At 43.6% G+C, this 27,749-nt stretch overlaps 1 protein-coding gene across 2 annotated transcripts; it reads right to left on the reverse strand.

The window, feature by feature from the left end:
• Positions 1 to 27,518, reverse strand: MRO (maestro). 2 transcript variants are annotated; one of them, XM_007659492.3, is made up of 11 exons: positions 27,402 to 27,518; positions 26,966 to 27,026; positions 18,333 to 18,469; positions 15,450 to 15,607; positions 14,971 to 15,111; positions 12,606 to 12,696; positions 11,530 to 11,676; positions 4,618 to 4,800; positions 2,822 to 2,977; positions 1,622 to 1,738; positions 1 to 966 (listed from the first exon to the last, which is right to left on the reverse strand). In XM_007659492.3, the coding sequence occupies exons 1-11, from the start codon at positions 27,495 to 27,497 to the stop codon at positions 913 to 915; spliced, it is 1,341 nt and encodes a 446-aa protein (XP_007657682.2). In that variant the 5' UTR covers positions 27,498 to 27,518; the 3' UTR covers positions 1 to 912. The 2 variants fall into 2 exon arrangements, with proteins under 2 accessions (XP_007657682.2, XP_028915298.1); XM_029059465.1 differs by lacking the exons at positions 18,333 to 18,469; positions 27,402 to 27,518.
• Positions 27,519 to 27,749: the final 231 nt, after the last annotated feature.

Below are 27,749 nucleotides of genomic sequence, written 5' to 3' on the forward strand. Positions count from 1 at the left end.
GGTTTTTAATCACTACAAAATTTATTTGAAATATAAATTCACAAAATGCACAGGATCACAGATCGATACTTATGAAAGTTATGGAACTATGAAAAAGAGATGGAGGAGAGTTCTTCTACGTAGTAATGCTTCAAAGATGTCACTTATGCCACTCAAATACCCATCCCTGGGAAAAGGTGAGGAGTGGATACTTTCAAATTATTTTTTAAAAACATTATCGAATCTGAAAAAGAGGTGTTGGGGCAAATCATGGAGATATATTGTTTAGCTCAGAAAGAGAAGCGAGCCACTATTGGGGGTAGAGGAAAATGGGATTCAGGCAAATAGAAGGGGGAAATTTAGGAAATTATTCATTTATGGGGCAGTTTTGAGTTTTAATGATTAAAGAACAGATAATTGGCTAAAAGGGCAAAGTGTTAAGATTGGTTCTACCAGAAGATGGGAAAGGAATTCGTGAGTGAGTGAGTTTTTACCTAGCTGTATGCCACTCCCGAAAACTGTTACCATATTTTGGAGGATAAAATAGGCGACGTGGAAGTGCTAGTCAGTTCCTGTGTACTGAGAGATAAATGAAACAATGGCTACAAACCAGGGGAGGCAGAGTTAAGACCCGCTAAGTCCTACTGGGGCCCCTCTGTGTAGGAGAGAGGTAATTGAGCCTGGAGACAGCCACTATTTTGAACCGGGGTGCTGCAGTGAAGGTTAAGTGAAAGCAATCTAAAAGATCTGACATGGATAATGAAAAGCGGACTCGGTAAAGGCAAATAGATTACCACCGAATGCTAGTAAAAGCTATTTTTTCTCACTTTGAGGGACGTGGGCCTAAAGAACAGGAAATGAGCTGAATACAATAAAGACGATCCAAGCCGGGCTCTTCAGTGTTGAGTTCATGCTTTCCATGCTGCGGAGGCTTCATAGGATTTTATTTGCATAGAAGAACTGCAAGAGTTCTGGGTGATAGTGACTCTGAGAGGAAACAAATTCAGATGTGAGTAAGAGATTCAATAAAAAGCTCTTTTCACATTTTAATACTGAACATCATTCTGTTGAACTTCTCCAGTGGAACCTAGATAATCTCCCCCAAGCCGCTAGCTTTCGTCACTTGAGACTCTCTGGATTTCCTTTACCTAATACCTCCAGAGAGCATTTGGACAAATATTGAGCATGATGAGATGCATCCAATAAGGCAGACCTCCAGGGACAGACTCTCAAAACTCCTGGGTGGCAGAGACTGTCTCATTTGAGTTAAAAATGAAATCTGTGATGCAGAAATGATTGGAGAGCTACAAATTCCCCTTAGAGAATGGCACTAAGGAAGTAAAAATAAGACGACATTAAGAATCTGTGGTCTGCTTCTCTCAAATGAGCTGATCCTGTAGAACCCCTTTTGATGAGATCAGTGAAACAGCATTTTAAGAAATCGGTAATGAAAAACAATGCCAATCTACTCCGCTTTCTTTCGGAAACAGTGTGACCTTTACCGATCCTTGCGTCACTTACGACATTTACCCTCAATTATGAACAACCTTTTCATCCAACCATCCATTTTTGAATAGTCTTGTAGGCCAACCCCTTCCCTTCCAGAAAGACATTTTTATCACTGAAGCCAGGGCTCACTCACCAGTTGTCGGCAGAGTTTAGGGTTCCTTTGCTCTTCCTGCATCTGAAGTGAGTATTCGAGGGATCTCTTTCTTGGCCTCAGAAATGGGGAGCAGGCATGAAACGTAGCTCTGCAAGCCTGGGGAAGAAGAAGACTATGCTTTCAGAATCTTAGAACTGGAAGGGATGGGGGAGTGCCCCTCAAGGTCGACCTTTAAGAGTTGAGCGTCTTGAAGCAGCCTGGCCTAGGTGATGGAGCATGGGCTTGGGAGTCAGGAGGTTCTAATCCCTGCTCCCCCACGTGTCTGCTGTGTGACCTTGGGCAAGTTGCATTGTTTCTCTTGGCCTCAGTTACCTCATCTGTAAAAATGGGGATTCAGAGTGTGAGCCTCATTTGGGACAGGGACTTCTCTATGCCTCAGTTTCTTCATCTGTATAATGAAGATTAAAATTGTGAACTCAGTGTGGGACAGGGACTGTGTCCGACCCAATTACCTTGTATCTACCCCAGCGCTTAGTACAATGCCTGGAACATAGTAAGTGCTTAACCAATACCATTATTATAATAACAACCAATCCAGCCCCTTGTCTCTAGACAAAACCCTTCATAATAATAATGTTGGTATTTGTTAAGTGCTTCCTATGTGCAGAGAACTGCTCTAAGCGCTGGGGTAGATACAGGGTAATCAGGTTGTCCCACATGAGGCTCACAATCTTCATCCCCATTTTACAGATGAGGTAACTGAGGCCCAGAGAAGTGAAGTGACTTGCCCACAGTCACACAGCTGCCAAGCGGCAGAGCCGGGATTCAAACCCATAACCTCTGACTCTTTCCACTGAGCCAAGCTGCTTCTTTTATGAAGGATCCATGCTCAGGGGTTGATTTGAGCAGATGCGCATCCCTCTATTTCCGAGGAACATGATTGGATGGAGAAATAGTGATAACAAAAGCTAGGATTAGATAGAGGAGCAACATCAAGTATTCAGCTAAACAAGCCCCTTTCCAATTGACATACCCCATCAGAGTCTACTTCACCATCATTAGCAGCTGCTGTTAGGTGGTATGGGCGTGGAGAAAATGGGAAAATTACATGAATTTATTCTGAAAGATTCTGCTTCACTGGGGGAAAGTTATCAAATCAAGTTAGCTCAAGGGCCTTAGAGAGGTCTGATGAGATTGCCTGATTAGAATTCTCTGATGGGGCGCGCAAGGTGGCCTTACCGTGGCCACGTTGGAATTTACATCCCGGGAATGGACCAGGAATGAGGTCTGAGTCTGTTTAACTTGACTGGTGAAAAATTTCTTCCACTTCCACCCAGCAAAGGAAGCCAGTTGTCCAAACAAGATAAAGGCCGAGTACCTCAGACTGTCATTTTCCTGTGACCGAGGAGCACAAAACAGTTCATTAGGCAAATGGCCCTTGTACTCATTCATTGTCATATTTATTGAGCACTTACTACGTGCAAAGCACTGTATTAAGTTCTTGGGAGAGTACAATGCAACAACAGATACATTCCCTGCCCACAATGAGTTTACAGTGTAGAGGGGGAGACGGACATACATTATTATTATACATACATTAAATAAATTACAGATATGTGATGGGGGGATGGGAGACAGGATGAATGAAGGGAGCAAGTCAGGGTGACCCAGAATGGAGTGGGAGAAGAGAGGAGCCCTTAGTCAGGGAAGGAGATGTGCCTTCAGTAAGGCTTTGAAGTGGGGGAGAGCAATTATCCATCTGATAAGAGGAGGGAGGAGGTCCAGGCCTGAGAGAGGACGCGGACAAGAGGGTAGACGAGATAGAGATACAGTGAGAAGATTAGCATTATAAGAACAAACTGTGCGGGCTGGACTGTAGTAGGAGAGTAGTGAGGTGAGGTAGGAGGGGGCAAGGTGATCAAGTGCTTTCAAACCAATGGTGAGGAGTTCGACAGTGAGCTTAATGTTGTTCAGTATAGGGGATGGTTTGTTAGCAGTGAGCTACCTAACGAACCATTCCCTATACCGAACAACATTACAGGCCGTCAACTCTTCCTGACAAACTCACTGAACGGGGGCCGAATCCTCAGGGGGGTTCTGAAAAGATGACAAAGTAGGAAGCGACGTGGCCTAATGGATAGACCACAGGCCCGGGAGTCAGAGGGACCTGGATTCTAATCCTGCCTCCACCACTTGTCTGCGATGTGACCTTTGAGCAAATCACTTAACTTCTCTGTGCCTTAGTTCCCTCACCTGTAAAATGGGGATTAAGACTGTGAGCCCCATAAGGGATGGGGACGCTGTCCCAACTGACGTCACATATACCCCAGTGTTTGGTATAGTTCCTGGCACAAAGTAAGCACTTAACAAATACCATAAAAAGTGGCAAAATGACAGGAGCACAGAACCAAGAGTCAGGACACCCTGATTCTAGTCCCAGATCTCCACCTGCCTTCTCTGTGACTTTGGGTGAGTCACAACCTCCCTGGGCTTCAGTTTCTTCATCTGCAAAATGGAGAAAAAATAAGAATTCTCTCTACCTCTTAGACTCTGAGCCCCAAGTGGGAGAAGGGACTTTCATCTGATTATTTTAGCACAGTGCCTAATAAATATAATTACTGTTATTATTGTCATTATTATTACTGAACAGAAGAGGAGGTTTAGACGGTCAGTAGTGAAATTACCAGAATATTGAGGATATTGCCTATTCTTTTGTGCCTGAGTTTTCGAACAAGGTTTGCAACCTTGAGGGACAGTGATGAACATTAAGATGTTACGGTGACAAGTTAGTAGTGTTCTAATAGGAAGAAGTTTTGCCAAATGACAGAGCTTAAAATGTTCCCGAGAGGACGGAAAATGATTAAACGGAATGAATTCCAGGGCAAGGAGATAAAAATCTTATTTTCCAATCGCAAATGCACTCAAAGCAGCACAGCAGACAGAGGCTATGTTCTTTTCATCGGCCTGACCTTAGATTTGAGCCGCCTTAGCTGAAGAACAGAATTTGCTCGGTTGCTTTTTGTCATCTCACTTACGTCATCGAGCAGCGTCCTGGTCTGGAGGGTGATGTCTATGAAGAAGGAGCCCAAACCTGTCCCCTTGATCTTGCCCAGGAGAACACTAAGGGCCTTTACACTTTCATATATGACTTCAGGACTCACAGGATCATAAAGTCCATGAACCAGGGGATCCAGCAATATCTTCTTATACTTCTTGACCTGTTCGAAAATAAAGGCAATTAGGCATTAGTTGCCAACCAATAATAGCAATAATGATGATGGTATTTGTTAAGCATCTACTATGTGTCAAGTACTGTTCTAAGCACTGGGGTAGATATAAGCTAATCAGGTTGAACACAGTCCCTGTCCCACATGGGGCTCACAGTCTTAATCCCCATTTTACAGATGAAGGGACTGAAGCCCAGAGAAGTGAAGTGATTTGCCCAAGGTCACACAGCAAGCACGTGGTAGAGACGGGATCAGAATCTAGGTCCCTCTGACTCTCAGGCCCGTGCTCCATCCACTAGGCCATGCTGCTGGGAGGATACATAGATGAATTGTCCTACCTTTCAAATACCCAGCCCACTCTAGTCTCCTAATCAGTGTGAATTTTCAGAATCTGATCTCTTTGTAAATGTTACATGTCTGCCCAAAGAACCAATTTAGCAACAGTGAAAAATAATGCAGATTCCTATTCATATTAAGTCCTGGTTTAGCCCTTTAATTATTGTTAGTGTATAAAATAGCCATATCTTCCTGTTTTCTGCATTTGAACATGGCACCTCTGACAGCTCGGTTCTCAAGTGTGGTTGAACAGAAGAATTCACAGTTTCCTCATATAATAATGTTGGTATATGTTAAGCACTTACTATGTGCAGAGCACTGTTCTAAGCGCTGGGGTAGATACAGGGTCATCAGGTTGTCCCACGTGAGGCTCACAGTCTTCATCCCCATTTTACAGATGAGGTCACTGAGGCACAGAGGAGTTAAGTGACTTGCCCACAGTCACACAGCTGACAAGTGGCAGAGCTGGTATTCGAACCCATGACCGTCCAACTCCCAAGCACGGGCTCTTTCCACTGAGCCACGTATAAATTCTGCCCTTTGGCTTGCTATTGGAAAAGTGCCTGACACCCTTTTCAGTTCTGCCATTTTGCCTCTTGAGGTGTCCAAAGCCCCAGCTTTGTAACTGTGGTATTTGTTGAGTTATTAAAATGTGCCAAGCACTGTACTAAGCACTGCAGTAGATAGAAAATTATCAGGTCCCACATAGGGCTCATATATGGGAGAAAAACAGGTATTGAATCCCCAGATGAGGTAACTGAGTCACCGAGAAGTTAAATGACTCGTCCAAGGTCACACAGAAGACAAGGAGCAGAGTCAGGAAAAGAGATCCTCTGACTCCTCTATCCACTAGGCCACGCTGCTTTTCTGTCAGTCAGTCAATCGTATTTATTGAGAGCTTACCGTGTGCAAAGCACTGTACTAAGTGCTTGGGAGAGTACAATACAACAATAAACAGACACATTCCATGTCCACAGTGAGCTTACCGTCTCGAGAGGGAGGCAGATATGCCGGGCTGGGCTGTCCACTAGAGCTTAGCATGGGCTAGCAATCTAAAGCCTGGCTGGATCCCATCCTCCTGAATTTTTTCCAAGCCTAGGCTCCTGCCAGGGCTTGCCGGATGCTGCCTGTAATCGCTGTAGCACAATGGCACTGAAACAATAGGCGCAGAAATCTGCCCATCCAGCCAGAAGCGAGTTGTTGGCTGCTCTGATTTAATGCCAAATATTTCTAGTTCAGCCCCGCGACGGCCACCTGCCTGAAACAGAGGCCAGAGCCATCTCACCGAGGTTCAGTTCTGTACCGACGGCCCCTTCCTTGGGGGTTCTGGATGTTAATAATCGTGGTATTTGTTAATCACTTATCTCGTGCCGGGTTTTGTATTAAGCACTGGGGTGGATACAATGTAATTGGGTTAGACAAAGTCCCTGATCCACAAAGGGTCACAGTCTTGATCCCCGTTTTCCAGATGAGGTAACTGAGGCACAGACAAGTTAAGTGACTTGCCCAAGGTCACACAGCAGACAAGTGGCGGAGCTGGGATTGAACTCAGGTCTTCTGATCTCCAGGCCCCTGCTCTATCCACTAGGCCATACTGCTTCTTCAGGCAGTCATGAGCCAGTGCCAGGCTTTACTGTCTATTGTCGTTGCCAGCGGTCTCCCCATCTCCCACATTGGCTACCTAGTTTGTGGTTGCCCCACTTAGGCAAACTAAACTATTACGTTTGCTATTATTCAGTTTCTTTTCATGGTATTTGTTAGGCTCTTACTAAGTGCCAGGCAACGTTCTAAGTGCCGGGGTGGATACAAGCTAATCGGGTTGGGCACAGTTCCTGTTCCACATGGGGCTCACCGTTTTAATCCTCATTTTGCAGATGTGGGAAATGAGGCACAAAGAAGTTAAGTGACTTGTTCGAAGTCACAGAGTAATAATAATAATAATAATGTTGGTATTTGTTAAGCGCTTACTATGTGCAGAGCACTGTTCTAAGCGCTGGGATAGATACAGGGTAATCAGGTTGTCCCATGTGAGGCTCATAGTTAATCCCCATTTTACAGATGAGGTAACTGAGGCCCAGAGAAGTTGTGACTTGCCCACAGTCACACAGGTGACAAGCGGCAGAGCAGGAATTCGAACCCGTGACCTCTGACTCCCAAGCCCGGGCTCTTTCCACTGAGCCACGCTGCTTCTCTAGTAGCCAAGTGGCAGAGTTGGGATTAGAACCCAGGTCCTTCTAACTTTCAGGTCTGTGTTCTTTCTACCCACTTAGTCACACCTCTTCTGCCAACATCCTGTCCACAGATGTTGTGATGCGTTAAGCAACATTTCAATGCTGGTGGATTGAACAGCCTGCCTAGCGGGCAGAGCACGGGACTGGGAATAAGAAGGATCTTGGTTCTAATCCCAGCTCCACTACTTGGCTGCCATGGGACCGTGGGCAAGTCACTTAAAATTCTCTGCTCCTCAGTTACCTCATCTATAGAATGGGGGTTAAGACTGAGAGTCCATATGGGACGTGGACTGTGGGCAACCTGATCAGCTTGCGTGTAACCATTTAAAAAAAAAAAAAGACTTCATTCTGGTGGTGCTGACCTGTGACGGCGATTACAAATGCCCAGTAGATGGTACTAATGAAACTGTGCAGAGTCAGCTGAGGTGTCTATTGGGCATGTAGCTGTAAAGAAAATATGAAGGTCCCCTCTGAAGACTTTCTGTTTGCGAAGTACATGCCACGTTCGCCCCACGCTCCTCCAGCCTTTCACACTATATGGCTCGCATCCTTCAGAACTCATCTTTGAACCCAAGCCCTCCAGGGAGCTCTATCTGACTATCAGTCAATCAATCGTATTTATTGAGGGTTTACTCTGGGCAGAGCACTGTACTAAGCGCTTGGGAGAGTACAGTACAACAGAATTAGCAGGAGCGTTCCCTGCCCATAACGAGTTTACAGCCTAGAGGGGCGTCTAAAGTGTAGTCTAGATCGGGTTAAAAGAAGTCTCGGACTCATACTTGAACTCCCTCCTTCTTAACACTGTGATCCCCGTGTGAGACAGGCATTGTGTCCAACTTAATAATAATAATAATAATGTTGGTATTTGTTAAGCGCTTACTATGTGCCGAGCACTGTTCTAAGCGCTGGGGTAGACACAGGGGAATCAGGTTGTCCTACGTGGGGCTCACAGTCTTAATCCCCATTTTACAGATGAGGGAACTGAGGCACAGAGAAGTTAAGTGACTTGCCCACAGTCACACAGCTAAGTGGCAGAGCTGGGATTCAAACCCATGACCTCTGACTCCAAAGCCTGGGCTCTTTCCACTGAGCCACGCTGCTTCTCGTACTTGATGACCTTGTATCTACCCTGGCTTTTTGTACGGTACTTGACACATAGTAAGAGCTTAACAAGTACCAGAAGGAAAAAAAACACCTTTTACCCTTTGTCTCCCATCCGGTTCACTTCCTTGCCTGCCTGGAATTCCCTCCCCGCAGATCTCCCCATCTTCAAAGCCCTTCTGAAACCCCACCTCCTCCAGGAGGCCTTCCCTCATTTGTTTTTCTTCTACCAACCCATTTTGCCCCCTGTATTTCACTTCTGTACACATTTCATATACTCTATTGTTTGGGCATTTCTTCCTCTTATTTGTAATCTAAAGTAGTCCCACATTGAGATAAATCAATCAGGCAAGAAGCAGGGTGGCAATCAATCAGTGGGGAAGCAGCGTGGCTCAGTGGAAAGAGCACGGGCTTGGGAGTCAGAAGTCGTGGATTCTAATCCCAGCTCAGCCACTTGTCTGCTGTGTGACCTTGGGCAAATCACTTAACTTCTCTGTGCCTCAGTTACCTCATCTGTAAAATAGGGATTAAGACTGTGAGCCCCAAGTGGGACAACCTGATTACCTTGTATCGACCCCGGTGCTTAGAACAGTGCTCGGCACATAGTAAGCGCTTAACAAATACCCCAATTATTATTTACCGAGTGTTTACTTGTGCAAAGCACTGTGCCCGGTGTCTGGGAGAGTGCAATATGATGTAATTGTAATAATAATAATGTTGGCATTTGTTAAGCGCTTACTATGTGCCAAGCACTGTTCTAAAGTGCTGTACTGTACTGGTGGAGACTATTCGTTCAATGGTATTTACTGAGAGCTTACTGTGTGCCAAGCACAGAATTAAGTGCTTGGGGGAGTACAATACAACAATAAACAGATACACTCCCCGCCCACAACAAGCTCACAGTCTTGAGCTAATACCTCGGCCAATTTCTCAGAGGATAGTTTGGATCTGAGCCATGTCTGGAGCGGGTGTTCAGGGGAGGTCCCGAGTGAGGTGGACCTGGGAGTTTGTTTAGTCCACGATGACTCTAGTCTATCAGACTTGGATAACTAATTTTCCCTCTAGACCGTAAACTCATTGTGGACAGGGAGCGTGTCTACCGTCTCTGTTATTGTGTACTCTCCCAGGCCCTTGATAAAGAGCTCTGCAATAATAACAGACACCATCATCGTTGTTGTGATTATTAAGCGCTTACTATTCACCAAGCATTGTTCTAAGTCCTGGGGTAGATACCACCTAATCAGGTTGTATCTAATATTCTTATCTAGTAATATCTTAGTAATAGTAAGTGCTTAACAAATACCATCATCGTGATTGTGATTACCATCTAGTAATATCTTACTAATAATATAATAATTACGGTATTTGTTAAGCGCTTACTATGTGTTGAGCATTGTTCTAAGCGCTGGGACAGATACAGGGTAATCAGGTTGTTCCATGTAGGGCTCACTTTTTTTTTAATCCCCATTTTTACAGATGAGGTAACTGAGGCACCGAGAAGTTAAGTGACTTGCTCAAAGTCACACAGCTGACAGGTGGCAGAGCAGGGATTAGAACCCATGACCTCTGACTCCTCATAGTAAGTGCTTAACAAATACCATCATCGTTATTGTGATTAGTAAGCGCTTACTATTCATCAAGCATTGTTCTAAGCCCTGGGGTAGATACAACCTAATCTAACTCTGATTAGGTTAGAGACAGACCCTGTCCCACATGGGGATCACAGTGGGATCATCATTTTACAGATGAGGTATTCATTCAGTCGTATTTATTAAGCGCTTGCTGTGTGCCAAGCACTGTACAAAGCGCTTGGGAGAGTGCAATACAACACTAAACAGACACATTCGCCCACAACAAGCTTACAATCTAGGGAAGGGGAGACAGACATTAACATAAATAAAGATATTACAGACTTGCCCAAGGTCATACAGCAAACAAGTGGAGGACCCGGGATTAGAAGCCAGGTCCTTCTGACTCCCAGCCCTGTGCTCCATCCACTAGACCATGCCACTTCTCAAGAATCATAGGTGGAGAGGTCAGGGATCGACCCCGGGGCCTCATACATGAGAAGCAGGTGCCCTACCCCTGAGTTGTTACATCTGCAATGCCTGATAAACGCTGCTTCTGATAGAGAAGCAGCGTGGCTCAGTGGAAAGAGCCCGGGCTTGGGAGTCAGAGGTCCTGGGTTTGAATTCCGGCTCTGCCACTTCTCAGCTGTGTGACTGTGGGCAAGTCACTTCACTTCTCTGGGCCTCAGTTACCTCATCTGTAAAATGGGGATGAAGACTGTGAGCCTCATGTGGGACAACCTGATTACCCCTTACACCCCCAGCACTTAGAACAGTGCTCTGCACATAGTGAGCACTTAACAAATACCAACATTATTATAACGGCACATATAGTACAGAGAATATAGTAAGTGCTCAATAAATACCACTGATTGATTGACTGAACTCGAAGATGCAAAGCCTGTCCTGGGGCTTCTCTGGAAGTCCAGATCTCCTTCTCGTCTTGCTTCTGGGCTTTGGGCTAAACCCTTGGATCTACCAGGGAGTAAAATCAATCTTCAAGCAGGCAGAGGTTGCCTTCTCCCCAATGCCACATTCAACTTTTTTAATGGGATTTATTAAGCACTTACTATGTGCCCAGCACTGTACTAAGTGCTGGGGTCAATGCAAGTTCACTAGGCTGGATACAGTCCCTGTCCCACATGGGGCTCGCAGCTTAAGTAGGAGGGAGAACAGGTAATGAATCCCCATTTTGCAGCTGAGGAAACTGAGGGACAGAGAAGGGAAGTGACTTGCCCCAGGTCACACAGGCAAGGGGCAGAGCAGGGATTAGAAACCAGACCCTTCGGCTTCCAGGCACGTGCTTTATCCACTAGGCAGTGCTGCTTAAGTTTCTTTACTGTGTTCCCGGATATACTGTGTTTAGCCCCCCAGCCATCGCCTTGCACATATTTACCTGGCTTATCTGTCGCATCATCTATTTTTTGTCTATTGAGTTTGTCAGTCTACCTTTCTTGAGTCGGTCTTTGAGGTCCTTATTTTACCTTGTCTGGGGCTTCGCAGGCCATATTCCCTAAGCCTCGAATAGCCATGTGGCGCTTTGTAATATTGCTGTCTCGAGCCCTTGCCGCCAAACGGTAAAATGCATTCTTCAGAGGCTCCCGGTCTTTGAACGTCAGGTTCCGCGTTATCTGCAATTGACATACCTGTTAGCTCTGAGTGAGAATGCATCCCTCAGTAGTTACTACGTTGCAGTTAAAGCACGGAATATTTCATAAGGAAGATGATGTGTGTTAGACTTTAAGCTAGGTGATGATGTGCTAGACTTCAAAGCTCGCTGCGGGCAGGGAACGTGTCTGTCAGCTCTGCTCTACTGGACTACCCCAAGCACTTAGCACAGTGCTCTGCACACAGTAAGCAATCAGTAAATACGATTGATTGATGTTCCCTCTGATGGAATGAAATTCACCGGTGAGACACGCACAGCCTCCTTGAGATGCCTTTACAGCGTTCTCCTCGCAGTGAACTGTGTGTGCTAAAGTGATATGGTAACATGGCCAGGCCTGGAGATTCCAGTAGACTGGGGCAGAGCTTGACAGACCCAGGAAGACATGAGGGTTGTAAAGCTCACTGCAGGCAGGGAATGTGTTTACTGTATATTATACTCTCCCAAGCGCTTAGTACAGTGCTCTGCACACAGTAAGTGCTCAGTTAATATGATTGAATGAATCACTGAATGAGGTTCCATACTCTGGATTTGAAATGCTGAGCTCAACAAAATGGTGGGCAAGATAGGTGAATGGGGAGGGCTCTTTCTACTGCCCACATTCCCAAAAGCTGTTCTTCAAGGGTGGAAAACGACATTAAGAGCAAGAAGGAGCACGAAACAATCTTGACTCTATTTATTGCCATTGTTCTCGTCTGTCCGTCTCCCCCCTTTAGACCGTAAGCCCGTCAAAGGGCAGGGACTGTCTCTATCTGTTGCCGACTTGTTCATTCCAAGCGCTTAGTACAGTGCTCTGCACATAGTAAGCGCTCAATAAATACTATTGAATGAATGAATGAACAAGGGAAAGAATGAATGGATGAACACCTCTTTAAGATTCCTAGAGAACCTAACCTTGGAAAAGAATGCTATCCCAGTTTTCTTCGGCTTCTCCATCTGGCAGCTGGGAATGAGGCTTTCTGGGATGTTGCTTTGCTCTTCTTTACTAGAAAAGAAAAATCTCCACATGAAACACGGGGTATGTGTTTTATAAACAATGAGAAGGGGGAAGCAGTGGAGGTATGTAAACACAGCTGGGATCTTTGGAGTTCAGGACTAGTGCTCCTGTGACTATATACAAACTATCAGCAGACCTCCAAACCCCATTCCCCTGAAAGTGTGAAAGTCAGGTGAAGGCTGAGAATGATCTAAATCTCCTGTCAACAGGACCAGGTTGCTTAAAAAGGATCACGGCTTCAGTTTTCCCCCAAAACATCCATACTGCTCTCCAGCATGGCTCTAAAAGTGTTGCCCGTCGTTTAAAAACATTGGGAGGATGTGACGATTTGGTAAAAGGAGACCCTCGTTGAGAGTGGTGAGAAACCAGAGGATTATTAATCAATGACATTGAGCGCCTACTGTGTGCAGAGCACTGTACTAAACTCTTAGGAGAGACAAAGACAGTACAACAGGGCTTGTAGACACATTCCCTACTAACAAGGAGCTTACAGTCAAGAGGGGGATTATTCCTCCCCATCAGTAAAGTACTATTAATGTATTATTGTTTTTTCTGAATTTACCCTGTTATTCTTTCCCTGTGCGTCTGTACTTTCCACAACCTCTTCAATCTACAGTATTTAATGAGCACCCAGGGTGTTCAGAGCACTGAGTTAAAAACTTGTACAAAGCAGTTGAGTAAGAAACATAGTTCCTGCGTTCAAGGAACTTACAATCCAACAGGGAAGAGTGAAAGACACAAGTTATTTACAAACAGAGAAGACAGAAGCAGCGTTACAGATTTTGATAGCAGAAATATGGAAAGATACATAGATACATAAATGATGTGAATTCATGTAAGCTGAGACTATGCATCATCATCATCAGTGTATTTATTGAGCACTTACTATAGGCAGAGCAGTGTACTTACTAAGTGCTTGGGAGAGTACAATACAACAGTTAGAAGACATGTTCCCTGCCCAAAACGAGTGCCACTAATAATATGGAGGTAATAATTATGGAATTTAAGTCCTTACTATGTGCTAGGCACTGTACCGAGTGTTGGGTTAGACACAGTCCCTGTCTCACGTGGAGCTCACAGTCTCAATCCCCGTTATGCAGATAAGATAACTGAGGCACAGAGAAGTGAAGTGATTTGCCCAAGGTCACACAGCAGACAAATGGCAGAGCTGGAATTAGAACTCATGACCTCCGGAATTAGAACTCATGACCTCCTGACTCCCAGGCCCATTTTGATGTGTATGTATCTATAATTCTATTTATTTATATTGATGCCTACTTACTGGTTTTGATGTCTGTCTCCCCCTTCTAGCCTATAAACCCGGTGTGGGAAGGGATTGTAACTCTTCATTGCTGAACTGTACTTTCCAAGGGCTTAGTACAGTGCTCTGCACACAGTAAGTGCTCAATAACTATGACTGAATGAATGAAGGAATTATGCCACGCTGCTTAGAATGAACACAGATGCTAAGGGCAACTGTTGGATGAATGTGATGGATGTGGGAAGATAGAGCTTAATCAGGAAATGCCACTTGAAGGAGGTAGTTTTTCAGGAGATTTTTGAAGCTGGGAAAAGGTATGGCAGGGAATGTGACTGTTACATTGTTATATCGTACTCTCCCAAGTACTTAGTACAGGGCTCTGCACACAGTAAGGGCTCAATAAATACGATTGACTGACTGAGAGATTTTTGTGGTTGGGTTGTGGTTTAAGGGGTTGGTGTTCCAGGTAGAAGGAAGGATGCGAGTAAGAGTTTGTGGGTGGGAGAGATGAGACCAAGGCACTCCAAGTCGGTTAGCTTGGAAGGAGCCAAGAATGCAAGCTGGGGTGTAGTGGAAGAAGACATTGGGTATGTCAGAGGGAGAGAGAGTTAATCAAGAACCTTAACGCCAATGGCCAGGAATTTCTGTATGGTACAGAAGAAATGGGTATTAAGGGAGTAGACAGAATTACAGAATAGCATTGTGGAAAAATGATCTGTCCAGCAGAATGTAGTGTGGACTGGATAGTGGAGAATCGGGAGCCCCTTGTAACTGAATCACGGTCCTTGAATTTCTTTATTCCAGCGTTTCGTTCGGTGTTTCACACATTACGAGCCCCTATTTGTGACTATTACGTCTTCTACTATAGCCCCCAAAATGTTTGAACTTAAAGAACATCCAAATCAGTTTGCCTTAAAATCAAATTGTCTTTTAGGTTACTAGGAGTGATGAGGTTTTCTCTCCCTCTCTCGTGGATACCAGATGACTCAAACCGTCCATACTTGGTCAACAGGCCTGTTCCATTAGAGTGCATCTGGGGAGATCCTGAGAGATTCCACTTGTTTTCCTCCTCAGGAAGCTGTCTAGCTTCACCATCCATCATGGCATGGGCAGGGAAGCACCTCAGCCCTTCCACAGGAAAGCTAAATTCAAACACATGAGGTTACATCCCTTTAGTGGGTCGGCACAGACTTCAGAACCAACAAATAATCTCTCGTGAAACAGAGAACCTTACGTATTCAACCTAGAATTTCCTCTTAAGAGCATTAACAATAAGCGCTTAGTACAGTACTCTGCACACAGTAAGCGCCCAATAAATACAATGGAATGAATGAAGTAAATGACGGTCTCCTACACGATAGCTACCCATCAAAAGGAATTTCCTGAGAAGAAACTTGCCTTTGAGTCCCCTAAAAACATAATCTTTTCCTGTGGAATCTTTCTCTGGGGAGGAAAATGTAGGTTCAGAGCTGTCACATACCTGTCAAAAGGCAGGGGCCTGTTTAAGAAGAAAACAATGATTTTCTCAAAGGGGTAGTCTTCCAAGAGAAGGGCAGCAGGCTTTATTATAACAGAGCCGAGTTGCCTTTGTTCACTGACCAGGAGGAAAAGGTCAGTCCTGCCATAAGCGTCTCTCAGCTGGAAAGAGAAATAAACACATTACCATTTTAACATCCTTCATCTCCTTTCACGGCAAAGATGTAAACCAATACAACTCGCGTCCTGTAAACCAGTACAGCTTCAGCTTTCTCTGATATGCACGTCGAGCTTTCAAACTGATGCTTCTAAATGGCAGCAGCAGAAGCTAAAGCGAAATGTTGATTAAAATGGCTCGAGCTGTACTTCTACGGGAATTCAGGGAGAATTGTTAGAAGGAAGACAAGACACAGGTCCCTCACCTCTGTCTTATCTCTAAACACAGGTGCTTTCAGACCATATATAACCCAAGCTCTCACAAAAACTAAATCATGGCAGATGCCCAGCATGAAATGTCACTCTCTGAACAGGAATCTCTGGGGGGGAAAATCCCAAATCCAACACCAGATTATCAAGTACACCACACTTCTTCATATGTCAACCCAAGAACCTTCTGCTTCTTAAGTGGTTAGGTCTGCATGCCCATCGTGTGTACAGCAGTGTGGGAAGCAGTGTGGCTCAGTGGATAGTACAGTGCTCTGTACATAGTAAGCGCTCAATAAATAAATACTATTGAATGAAAGGGGCTGGGCTTTGGAGTCAGAGGTCATGGGTTCAACTCCCAGCTCTGCCACTTGTCAGCTGTGTGACTATGGGCAAGTCACTTCACTTCTCTGTGCCTCAGTTACCTCATCTGTAAAATGGGGATTAACTGTGAGCCTCACTTGGGATGCCCTGATGACCCTGTATCTCCCCCAGCACTTAGAACAGTGCTCTGCACATAGTAAGTGCTTAACAAATACCAACATTATTATTGCAGCACTCTAAAGGAAGTCCACAGACTTATGAAATAACTGGTTCCTGAAATCTGTTTTAATTGAAAATGTTGTTTTTCCCCTAGGCTCAACATAATAATAATAATAATGTTGGTATTTGTTAAGCGCTTACTATGTGCCGAGCACTGTTCTAAGCGCTGGGGTAGACATAGGGGAATCAGGTTGTCCCTTGTGGGGCTCACAGTCTTAATCCCCATTTTACAGATGAGGGAACTGAGGCACAGAGAAGTTAAGTGACTTGCCCACAGTCACACAGCCGACAAGTGGCAGAGCTGGGATTCGAACTCATGAGCCCTGACTCCAAAGCCCATGCTCTTTCCACTGAGCCACGCTGCTTCTCCAGCATAGTAGTTGGGGACTGGTTCCCGACTTGGAAATCTGTTCCCTGATTTTTCCAAAGAGGCAGCTTGGCCTAGTGGATAGCACTGGCAGTTGTACCTCAGTGTCATCTAGCTTACCACCCTGCCTCTAACCTGGAATGCGCTCCCTCTTCATATCCAAAAAACAATTAGTCTCCCCACCTTCAAAGACTTATTGAAGATTCAGCTCCTCCAAGAGGCCTTCCCTGACTAAGCCCTCTTTTCCTTTTCTTCCACTTCATTCTGCACTGTCCTGACTTGATCCCTTTATTCATCTCTCCCCCTGCGCCCCAGCCCCTTAGCACTTATGTACATTTCTGTAATTTATTTACTTATTTTAATGTCTGTCCCCTCTAGACTATAAGCTGTTTGTTGGCAGTGAATGTGTCATTGAAATGCACTTTCCCAATCGCTTAATACATACTTTGCACACATTAGGTGCTCAATAAATACCACTGATTAAGTGATTGATTGACTGATAGAACATGAGCCTAGGAGTCAGAAGGAACTGGGTTCTAATTCCGGCTCCTCCAGTTGTCAGCTATGCGACCTTGGGCATGCCACTTAACTTCTCTATGCTTCAGTTACCTCATATGTAAAATGGGGATTAAGGCCATGAGCTCCATCTTGGACATGCACTGTGTCCAACCTGATTAGGTTGTTTCTACGAACGTGTGCATGTAGTAAGCACTTAAAAAAAAATCATAAAAAATTGTGACTTCAGTCACTGGTGGATAAGTAGTCTGGCTACATTGAAGTATTTACATTGAATCAGATAGATTGCATGATAGGGCAGCTGATTTTTACTTCATCAGACCTGCTTGCTCTAGCCTCATTTCCCAGCCTCATCCTCTTCACCCTAACTTTTCTTCCTCATTTCTTACCCCATTGTGACTTTTAAAGTTATTCCCCCTCATATTCCATGAGTCCCTCCCACCACCTGGACCCCTAGAACTAGTGCCATAATGGAGGCTATTATTGTAAAGAATTGACACCAATGTGTTATAAAGCTGAAATAGGGGGCAAATTCAGAATCATTGAAAGTGCTATTTACCTTAACTCAAAATAGCTCAAGGTGGGATTTCCTGTACTAAATACTTCAGAGATTAGAATAGAGATAAAAGATTCAATCTCTGTCCTCAAATTCACAAATTTACAGTCTTATGGAAAGGCTCCTCCAGGGCTAACAGAGAGATAGGGGTGGCCACGGCAGGCATGGCAGGACCAGGACAGGGGAAGTGGGCAGGAGAGCAGAATTGCAAATGTGCTATAGAATCGACCTGACTTCATCTGACAAAAAGCCCCTGAGGGGTTTTCACATTTGACCTCTTGTTCATGAGGGAGAACATGACCAGTTAGAAAAGTCCTGAATCACTCCACAGTAAGCACAGTTCATAATAGGATTCTGAAAAGAGCTCTAGATTTTATCTGGGGGTTTCTAGAGCAGTTTTATGTCAGTATTTTGTATTCCCCATTAGACAGACTTCTGACTCCTATGGAGTCTGGGATTAAACCGCCAGCAGCACACTCTACCTCCAGCTCTGAACTTGCTTTCTTGTAAATTGCGGTGGTGATTCTGCTGGAGAACTGGTTCAGTGTGCCTCTGGGGAAAAACCACAGCTCCCAATTTTGACGGTCAAATAAAATGACTCTCCTGAATTTCGCCAGTCCTGCATTTCAGGCACAAAAAGAAGAATCGTTAGGAAAGACATCACTGAAAAGGCACTGTTCAAAGGCCTCTATCTTAACTGTACAGGATGACTGTTCACTTCAAGTAAGTATTGCATTGAATGGGCACAGGAATTAGGCTTGACCTTGAAATCTGGTATCGGGAGGATGCTTCTCTTCATCCCCCTTACTGTGATTCTCATTTCTGTAACTGTTTCTTAAACTCTTTTGAAGGAACCGTGTTGCAAAATACTAAAACTATCTTCCACAGGATAACTCTGATTGAAATTCAAGAGGAGCCCACAAGATGGCAGGGCAGCAACTCTATTGTTCTGAGAAATTTGAAAATCGGTCGTCCCTCAAATGTGAATTTCCTTTTCATGTCCGTATTGGAGGTGCATTTTTCTCAGGAAGAGCAGACTATTTGCAGGTGCATAAAGAAAGAATTACTGGGGGTTGGGGGAACTAAAAATTAAACTTTAATTTCAAAATACAACCAAAACCTCCCATAAACTTGATATTCCCATTCCCTTGCCTTCTGTTCCCTTGACTCAAACCCGAAAGATATCAGACCTTACTGTCCTGAGATTCTGTAGAACTGAAAATCAGGCACTGCAAATAATTTGAGAAGCATCATGGCCTAGTGGCTAGAGTCCGGTCCTGGAAGTCAGAAGGACCTGGTTTCTAATTCCCAGCACCATCACTTGTTTGCTGTGTTACCTTGGGAAAATCACATAACTTCTCTATGCCTCAGTTACCTCCGCTGTAAAGTGGGGATTAAGACTACGAGCCCCGTGTGGGACAGGGATTGTGTCCGATCCACTTAGCTAGTATCCACCCCAGTGCTTAGTACAGTGCCTAGCATATATAAGGCACTTAACAAATGCCACAATTAGTAGTAGTAGTATATAGAAAATGCCCTTTCCCCAAAATTCAGAACTTCATCTAGAAATAAGAATCATTATTTGGGCCTCATTTAATAGTTGAGAAACCTGAGATGCAGAGAAGGTTCAGTGTGGCCTAGTGAGAAGCAGCATGATGTAGTGGACACAACATGGGCCTAGGAGTCAGAAGGACCTGGGTTCTAATCCCATCTGGGCCACTTATCTGCTGTGTGACCTTGGGTATGTCGCTTAACTTCTCTGTGCTTCAGTTACATCATCTGAAAAATGGGGATTAAGACTATGAGCCCCATGTGGGACAGGGACTGTGTCCAACCTGACAAACTTGTATCTACCCCAACTCTAAGTACAGTGCCTGGCACATATTAAGCACTTAACAAATACCACAATTAATGTTGTTATTATTTCAGAATTTGTTTTGCTGATGCACTGAAAGTCTGAGGTAAAATTAAGATCGGCACCCGGAATTACTTCTAAGTACCCTAGAACAACATTCCAGAGTCAGTGGACTTTCAATATATATCAATAATAGTATTTACTGAGCACTTATTCTGTGCTAAGCACTGTACTAAGCAATTGAGGGAATACAATAGACTTAATAGACTTGATCCCTGAACTCAAGAATATTACAATTTGGTGTTGGAGACAGACCCTAAAATAAATTATAGGTAGGGGAATCAACTGAATAAAAAGATATGCATAAAGTGCTGTGGGGAGAAGGGGCAGGCTGAGTGCCTGTGCTTAGGGGTCAGAACTTTGTCATGATGGATGGACTCTCCTAAGTACTAAATATAGTGCACTGCACACAGTAAGTGCTCAATAAATACTGAATAGTTGATGTAGTAGGTGTGGAATAGACTGGGAAAATGAGAGATTAGTCAAGTAAAACTTCCTGGAAGAGATGTGATTTTAGCAGGGTTTTGAAAATGGGGACAGTGGTAGTCAGATGTGAAGAGGAAGGGAATCCAGACAGACGGGAGGACACGAGAAAGAGGTCAACCTTAAGAGAGATGAGAGAAAGTCACAGTGAGGTGGTTGGCATTAGCGTAACCAAGTGTACAGACTAGGTTGCAGGGAGAGATGTGCAAAGATGTTAATATGGTATTTGTTAGGCACTTCCTTTGTGCTAAACACTGTTCTAAGTATTGAAGTAGATGCAAGATGATCCGATAAGACACAGTCTCCGTCCCACATGAGGCTCACAGTCTTAGTGTGAGTGAGCGCCTTAGTGCCAGTGGTCAGGGATTTAAAACTGAAAATATATTGAAACTATAACTCTGGCTGACCTCTGCTGAGAGAACTCTCATTTTTGACATTGCAGATACTGAAAACCACATAGACTGCAATGAAGTCATCAATAGTTCCATGAGGTCTCGGACACAACACAGGCACAAAAACCATCAGTAATAGGGCTTGGACTCCCCAGGACATTTAAGGTGTTCCTTTGTGGCTTTAAGCTCTTTTTAAACCCCAATCATCATCCACCTCAGGTACCCACAGACTCAACCTCAGGCCATTCAGCTGTGAATTTAAAGCTAAAGAAAAGGTTTCTCTGAATTTCCTCGATAAACTCTCTACATCCTAGTAATTCTGACCTAACAGGTGAAGCCGTAAAATAAAGCACCAAAAATATTTTCAACATTGTCATGTTGATGAATATTCATTGATCATCCTAGTTGCTGTGCTACACGCAGAACATGGAAGGAAAGCTACTGATTTAGAAAAACAGTAACGAGTTGTACTTCACTGAGAAACAATCCATTTCCACCATAGACTTAGTTCTGAGAAACTTAGTCCTTAAGGCACAATAATAATGTTGATCATGGAATGACAACCCCCTTGTGCTATGTGGATTGGCAGGGGGATGAAACACTAATTTATCTTCGGAACTGCCTCATTTGGGTGATTATGAGAGATCGGCTCTTATAATTGCCTTCAAAGGCTTTGTTTTTACTTCCCACTATAGGCAACTTTCAACTATATAACTCCTCTTACACTCTTCAAAACCACTAAAATTTGCTCCTTCCTCTCTACTATAGACACGAATATCATTATTCCCCATTTTCCTCCTCTGTTTCTACAACTGCTTCTCCCCGCGATGGCTCAGATCCACTCCCATTTTCCAGAAGAATGTGGATTCATGTGATCCTAAAGTGTTTCCCCGGGGGAGGACCTTGAATCCCAACTTGCTCCAGCGCCTTCGTGTCGTCCCAGTTCAGCATGAAGTCTGGTGCAGAATCTGAGCCTTGGAACTAGATAACAAAAGCTGTGGCAGAGGGAGGCTCTGTGCCAAAAATTTAAAAACAGACATATAAGCCTGCAGAAATCTCTCAAAACTGAATTGTCGGGGGGCAGCCCAACAGAAAAGTGGACATCTGGCCACGCTACCTCCCTCTGCCCTCACCCAGTCCTGGGTACCGTGGACTGTATTAAGTGGTTGGGGAAGTACCCCAGAAGCACAGGACATGTTCTCTTGCCATAACTGACTTACACTCTAATAAGTAGAGATGGATATTGAATTTTTTTCCAAAAGGGTAATAAGAAGAAATAAATCAACTATAAGCTCATTATGGGCCGGGAAAATGGCCACCAATTCTGTTGTACTCTCCCAAGCGCTTCAAACATTGCTCTGTACGAGGTAAGCGCTCAGTAAATACCACTGATCGAACGACGGTACATTCAATCGTACATATATATGTTTGGGTATTCAGAGTATAATTGATCACCTACATATGTGTGATTGATTGTAAAGTCTATTTATTCTAATTAACATATATAATATATGCAGTCTTCTAGACTGATAGCTCGCTGTGGCCAGAGAATGTGTCTACCAACTCTCTTGTATTGTACTCTCCCAAACACTTAGTTCAGGACTCTGCACACTTGAAGTGCTCAGTAAATACCATTGATGATATATATGCTGAGAGGTATAAATAAATACATGAATATGGAAGTGCAACAGGTCATTGGTGGGTAAGACTGTCAGCCCCATGCAAGAGAGGGACTGTGTCCAACCTAATTAACTTGTATCTATTCCAGGGTTTAGAGTATAGTAAGCGTTTATTAAATGCCATTAAAAAAATGGGGTGCTGGGAGTTAATCGGTGGGGAATTGTTGGAGGAGGTTTGTTTTTAGGAGGGCTTGGTAAGTGTGAAGAGTTGTGGTCCATCAGATTGGGTGGGAAGAAGACTCGGCATTGATGGGACAGCAGAAGGATAGAGGGGTGAGAGTCGAGAGAAAGTGGAAGAATAAAAATGGTCAGCGTGGGAGGAACACAAAAAGTGAGCTGGACAGCTGTGGGAGAAGAGGGCCGATAACTAAGATGGAGAGAATCGGTGGACAGTTTGAGACTTTGCTTGATGAAGAAGGAAATGAGAAACCATGGATTTAAGATATAATCAACTTTGTTCACGCAGCAAGGATGTCGGCTGGTTACAGAAACTCCTGCACATGAATCAGAATAGTCTGACTCATCAAGATCCAGCACTGGAGAGATTGAGGAGAGAGCCAGCTGGGAGGAACTTGGAAGAGGAGTGATAGGTTACAGAAGAGCAGCTCAGCGATAGGAAGCCAAGAATTTCCCTGGTTCCGCCCAAGAACCTGGTCACCCTTTGTTCCTCTGCTGCTCTTCGCCCAAGCTCCCTTTTTGCCATTTCTCCAGACACCTGCTTTCTAACTTTTGTATTGTAGTCTCCCAACTACAGTGCTCTGAGCTCAGTAAGTGCTCAATAAATACAACTGATTGATTGAACTGGCTTCCACACCCACAGTGCAGCTTCTGCTACCTCTGTTATTGCCACCTTCATCACCCCTCCCCGATTCTTCCACCGCCTGGGGTCATTTAAAAGGGAAATCTGGCTGCTCTATGAGTGAACATTATATCATCTTTTTATTGACTCTTTATGGATGATTTGAAAATCTATGCCCACCTAAAACATAGTTTAATCAACTACTGAAAAGACAAAGTACCTAATAATATCTGAACCGAGTTTGATGTGGATGAAGGCAAGTCACCGTCAATGGTAAAAGAATAATTTACAGTGAAGTTTGGTTTCACTGCCGAATTTGAATTATTGGTGATTCAGTGCAATATGTCTTCTGCATCACACATCTGCTGTGTGACCTTGGACAAGTCACTTAACTTCTCTGGGCCTCAGTTACCTCATCTGTAAGATCGGGATTGAGAGTATGAGTGGGTCAGGGACTATGTCTAAGCTGATTAACTTGTATCTACCCTAGCGCTTAGAACAATGCTTGGCAAATAGTAAGGGCTTAACAAGCGCTTGTGTTATTATTACTAAAAGGACACATACAAATCTAAGCTGAATTTGTGGCAGATTTTGCTGGGGTTCAGTCCTGGGACCTCTAGGCAGAGCCCTGGGATGGTCAGGTTTAAATTGATCCTGAATCCACCAGTGAAGCCCAGTTTGCCCTCTCCAGGAATCATTCTTTCTTTACTGAACTCAGCTCATTCAAGCTGAGAGGAAACAAGTCAGGATCTGGGTCTCCTCTACTTTCTTGGTCTAGAAAAAGAGGAGTTTCTGCTCCTTTTCTCTTTTCTAGCCCTACAGCTGGTAGCTCACCACAGAAGAGGTGGGGGAAGGAGAAGGGATGGGTGGAGATGGGGAAAAAGCTGGTATTCAACCTTCCGGCTCCTAAGTAGAACTTAAGCCCTGATAAATACTTGAGCTCCTAAGAAGTAAGAAAAACGATCTGCTGAAAAGATAAGGCACATGTTTAGTTTATGTGTGAAAAACTTACGTTCAGAAAGGCAATGAAACGAAGGCAACACATCCGCTTGAAGTTCCGTTTCAAACATATTCACATAATCATTTGATCATCTAAAATGGTCCTGCTACAGAGACCCTCATATTTTGTACCACCAGAATGTTAATAACAAAGCACGACCAGAAGCAACTGAAAGAATCACTCTGCCACATAGAGTAAAGGTAATCTGCATTTACAGTTCCTGTTTCTCCCAAACTATAAAACAAAAGTGCTAGAACAAATAAATTTATTTTCTAATTAATTCGCACAGGTTTCAGCCTGTGTTTTATACCTGTGAAGTTAGGCAATATAACGTTCTGCTGCAGATAAACAAATTTAGGCTCAGGGAAAAAAAGTGCATAATTTTCAACACATAAATTTAACCAAAATTATATAAATAGAACTTCACTGACTTTTGTCTGAGGTTTGACAATGTTTGCTGACTGAAGGATTTGCTGCAGCTACCCAGTATTCAATTAGACAGTGTGGTTTAATGGCAAGGGCATGGTTCTGGGAGGTAGAGGACCAGGGGTTCTAATTGTGGTTCCACCATTTATTCATTCAATCATATTTAATGAGTACTTACTGTGTGCAAAGCACTGCACTGAACACTTGGGAGACTACAATGCAACAACAGACACATTCCCTGTCCACAGCAAGCTCACGCTTGCCTGCTTAGGTGGCCCTGGGGAAGTCACTTAGCATCTTTGGGCCTCAGTTTTCTCATCTGCAAAAGGGGGATTCATTATATGTTCTCCATCCTTTTTAGAGTGTGAACTATGTGTTGGACAGGGACTGTACTATATCTACTCTAGAGCTTAGAACGGCATTTGCCACATAATAAATGTTTAACAAATACCACAGATATCACTATTATTGCTCGGGCTAAAATATATTGTGCAGTTGTGGAAATTGAAGGAGACATCACTGTTACTGAAGCTTATTTACAGGTGTGGGTCTCTAGAGACCTAAGAAGCCATTGTTTATGGAAAATCTTCCTTAAGGATGCACAGTGCTAAGAAGGGGAAGGACAGTCTCAACCCACCAGGCTCACACAAATGTTGACCCTTATTACGTTCTGTCTGTGGTTTGGAGTTTGGAAAGCGTAGCACTGTTTTCAGTTTGGGCTCATCTCATAAGGTTGAAAAAACTGTTCAAAATCTACATTTGAAATAAAATGTATTCCAATACTAATCCAATCCTAATTGGGTCTGATACTGTGCTAGCCCAGTCAACTCTTGCAGGCTCAGTACAGGCGGGACGTACTCTAGAAATAATAATAATAATGGTATTTTTTAAGCCCTTAATATGTGCCAAGCACTGTTCTAAGCGCTGAGCAATAAATGCAGAGGATATGTGAAAGCTGAGACAGCTAGACACATAATTAGAGGAAGTGGTCGATTGGCTATAGAGGATTACATTAACTAGCACAATAATTTCTTTAAATTCACTTACTAACAGATAACCTTCAATTGCAAGTTAGTGGATAATTAACTGCAGTTTATAAATATGAATCTCAAAATATGAGTTCATTGTGGGCAGGGAGTTTGTAGGCTAACTCTGTTATATTGTGTTCTCCCAAGCGCTTAGTACAATGCTCTGCACATAGTGAGTGCTCAGTAAATACCATTTGATTGTTTCTAAAAACAGCTATTGTAAATATAAGTGGGACCAAATAGTCTGTGGCTTGATAACCAGTAAAAAACTAGAATTTATGAATACTGTTGTTTCCCAAAATAGAAATCCTCCATGAAATAGCAAACATAATAATGTTGGTATTTGTTAAGCGCTTACTATGTGCAGAGCACTGTTCTAATATATATATATATGTTGGTATTTGTTAAGCGCTTACTATGTGCCGAGCACTGTTCTAAGCGCTGGGGTAGACACAGGGGAATCAGGGTGTCCCACGTGGGGCTCACAGTCTGCACCCCCATTTTACAGATGAGGTAACTGAGGCACCGAGAAGTTAAGTGACTTGCCCAAAGTCACACAGCTGACAAGTGACCGAGCCGGGATTCGAACCCATGACCCCTGACTCCAAAGCCCGGGCTCTTTCCACTGAGCCACGCTGCAGCGCTGGGGTAGACACAGGGGAATCAGGTTGTCCCACGTGAGGCTCACAGTCTTAATCCCCATTTTACAGATGAGGGAACTGAGGCACAGAGAAATTAAGTGACTTGCCCACAGTCACACAGCTGACAAGTGGCAGAGCTGGGATTCGAACTCATGAGCCCTGACTCCAAAGCCCATGCTCTTTCCACTGCGCCACGCTGCTTTTCGTAACATAGAAAAGATTAGTAAATCTGGGCGGCCGTACAGGAGCTGAAACAAACATGGAGATTGAAAAGCAGCAAAACAAAATATTTTTGTATAGCAGCAACTATGATTATTCCAAATTACCTCTTTAAGCATCTTAAAGAACTGCAGGTTCCACATTTACTGACCTGAGTTTTAAAAAAACAATTTTTCTGCATACCTGCTGCATAAACTGGAGATTTGGGGCTCAACAATAGATAAGGACAATGTTCTGGGGTAATGCCCAAGTTCATACAAATCGATCAATCAATCAATGGCACTTACTGAGTGCTTACTATGTGCAGAGCACTGAACTAAGCACTCAGGAGAGTACTACTCAACATAGTAGACACATCCCTTGCCCACAAGGAGCTTACACAATAGGTAAAAAGTAGAATAATATTAAAAAAAAAAAAAAAGGTATGGTTCTACTCTCTTCTACAGCCTCGAATGATCAGGAAAGCCTCATAGAACAGTAATTGTATTAAAAACAACCAAGACTATCAGGGCTCAGCAAGTGGTTTATCTTACCAGTGCTTGCTTTCTTCTTGACACTAGATGTTTGTTTTTCCATTCTTTTCACTCCATGGGTCTATATCAGATTGCAGTCATATTTGATTTTCACAAATGTTAATTCCACAAAAAAGATAAAAAATAATTTAGTCAACGTTTGTACTCCCATACCGAAAGAGAAACAAGTACTTATGAATATGAATTGAGATGATCATCCCTTAGGATGCATATATTATTCATAAATTGGAACAGTAACGCAATTACTAACTGAAAAGTAAATGGTCTCAAAAGTAGATTAATAAAAACAGTAACTGAATTGATGTAATCTGTAGGAAAGTTAATGCTACTAATATTGAAACAATTGATATTAATATTATTATGTAATTAATATTAAACCTTCTAGCATCAAAATCCTCTGCCTCTTCCTGCCTTACGCGCATTCCTGAACACTTACCTTAGGCTCAGTAATTCTGTAGACACTGATTTCTGCCTGGTTGCTAGCCTTAATGCAGGATGGATACAAGTCACAACATTTCTGTCCCTTAAGCATTGTGAGGCGGATAGCAAGACCGCGTCCTTGAAGATGAAACATGGGGCTGATTAATGTTTATTCATCCATGTAGGCGGTGAGAGAAATACGCAGAAAAACTATGCATGTTGTTCTTACTGATTGATAGACATCTCAGTGTTATAGAAACGTTTAGAATTGTTGTCCTCATTGCCGCAGGTGGCCAGTGTCCTCTTTTCGAAGCCAGTTTGGACGGCAATCGGAAGTCAGGTTGCTGGAAAATAATCACAGGGA

This window comes from Ornithorhynchus anatinus, chromosome 3 (assembly GCF_004115215.2).
Source record: "Ornithorhynchus anatinus isolate Pmale09 chromosome 3, mOrnAna1.pri.v4, whole genome shotgun sequence".
Lineage (NCBI taxonomy): Eukaryota > Metazoa > Chordata > Mammalia > Monotremata > Ornithorhynchidae > Ornithorhynchus > Ornithorhynchus anatinus.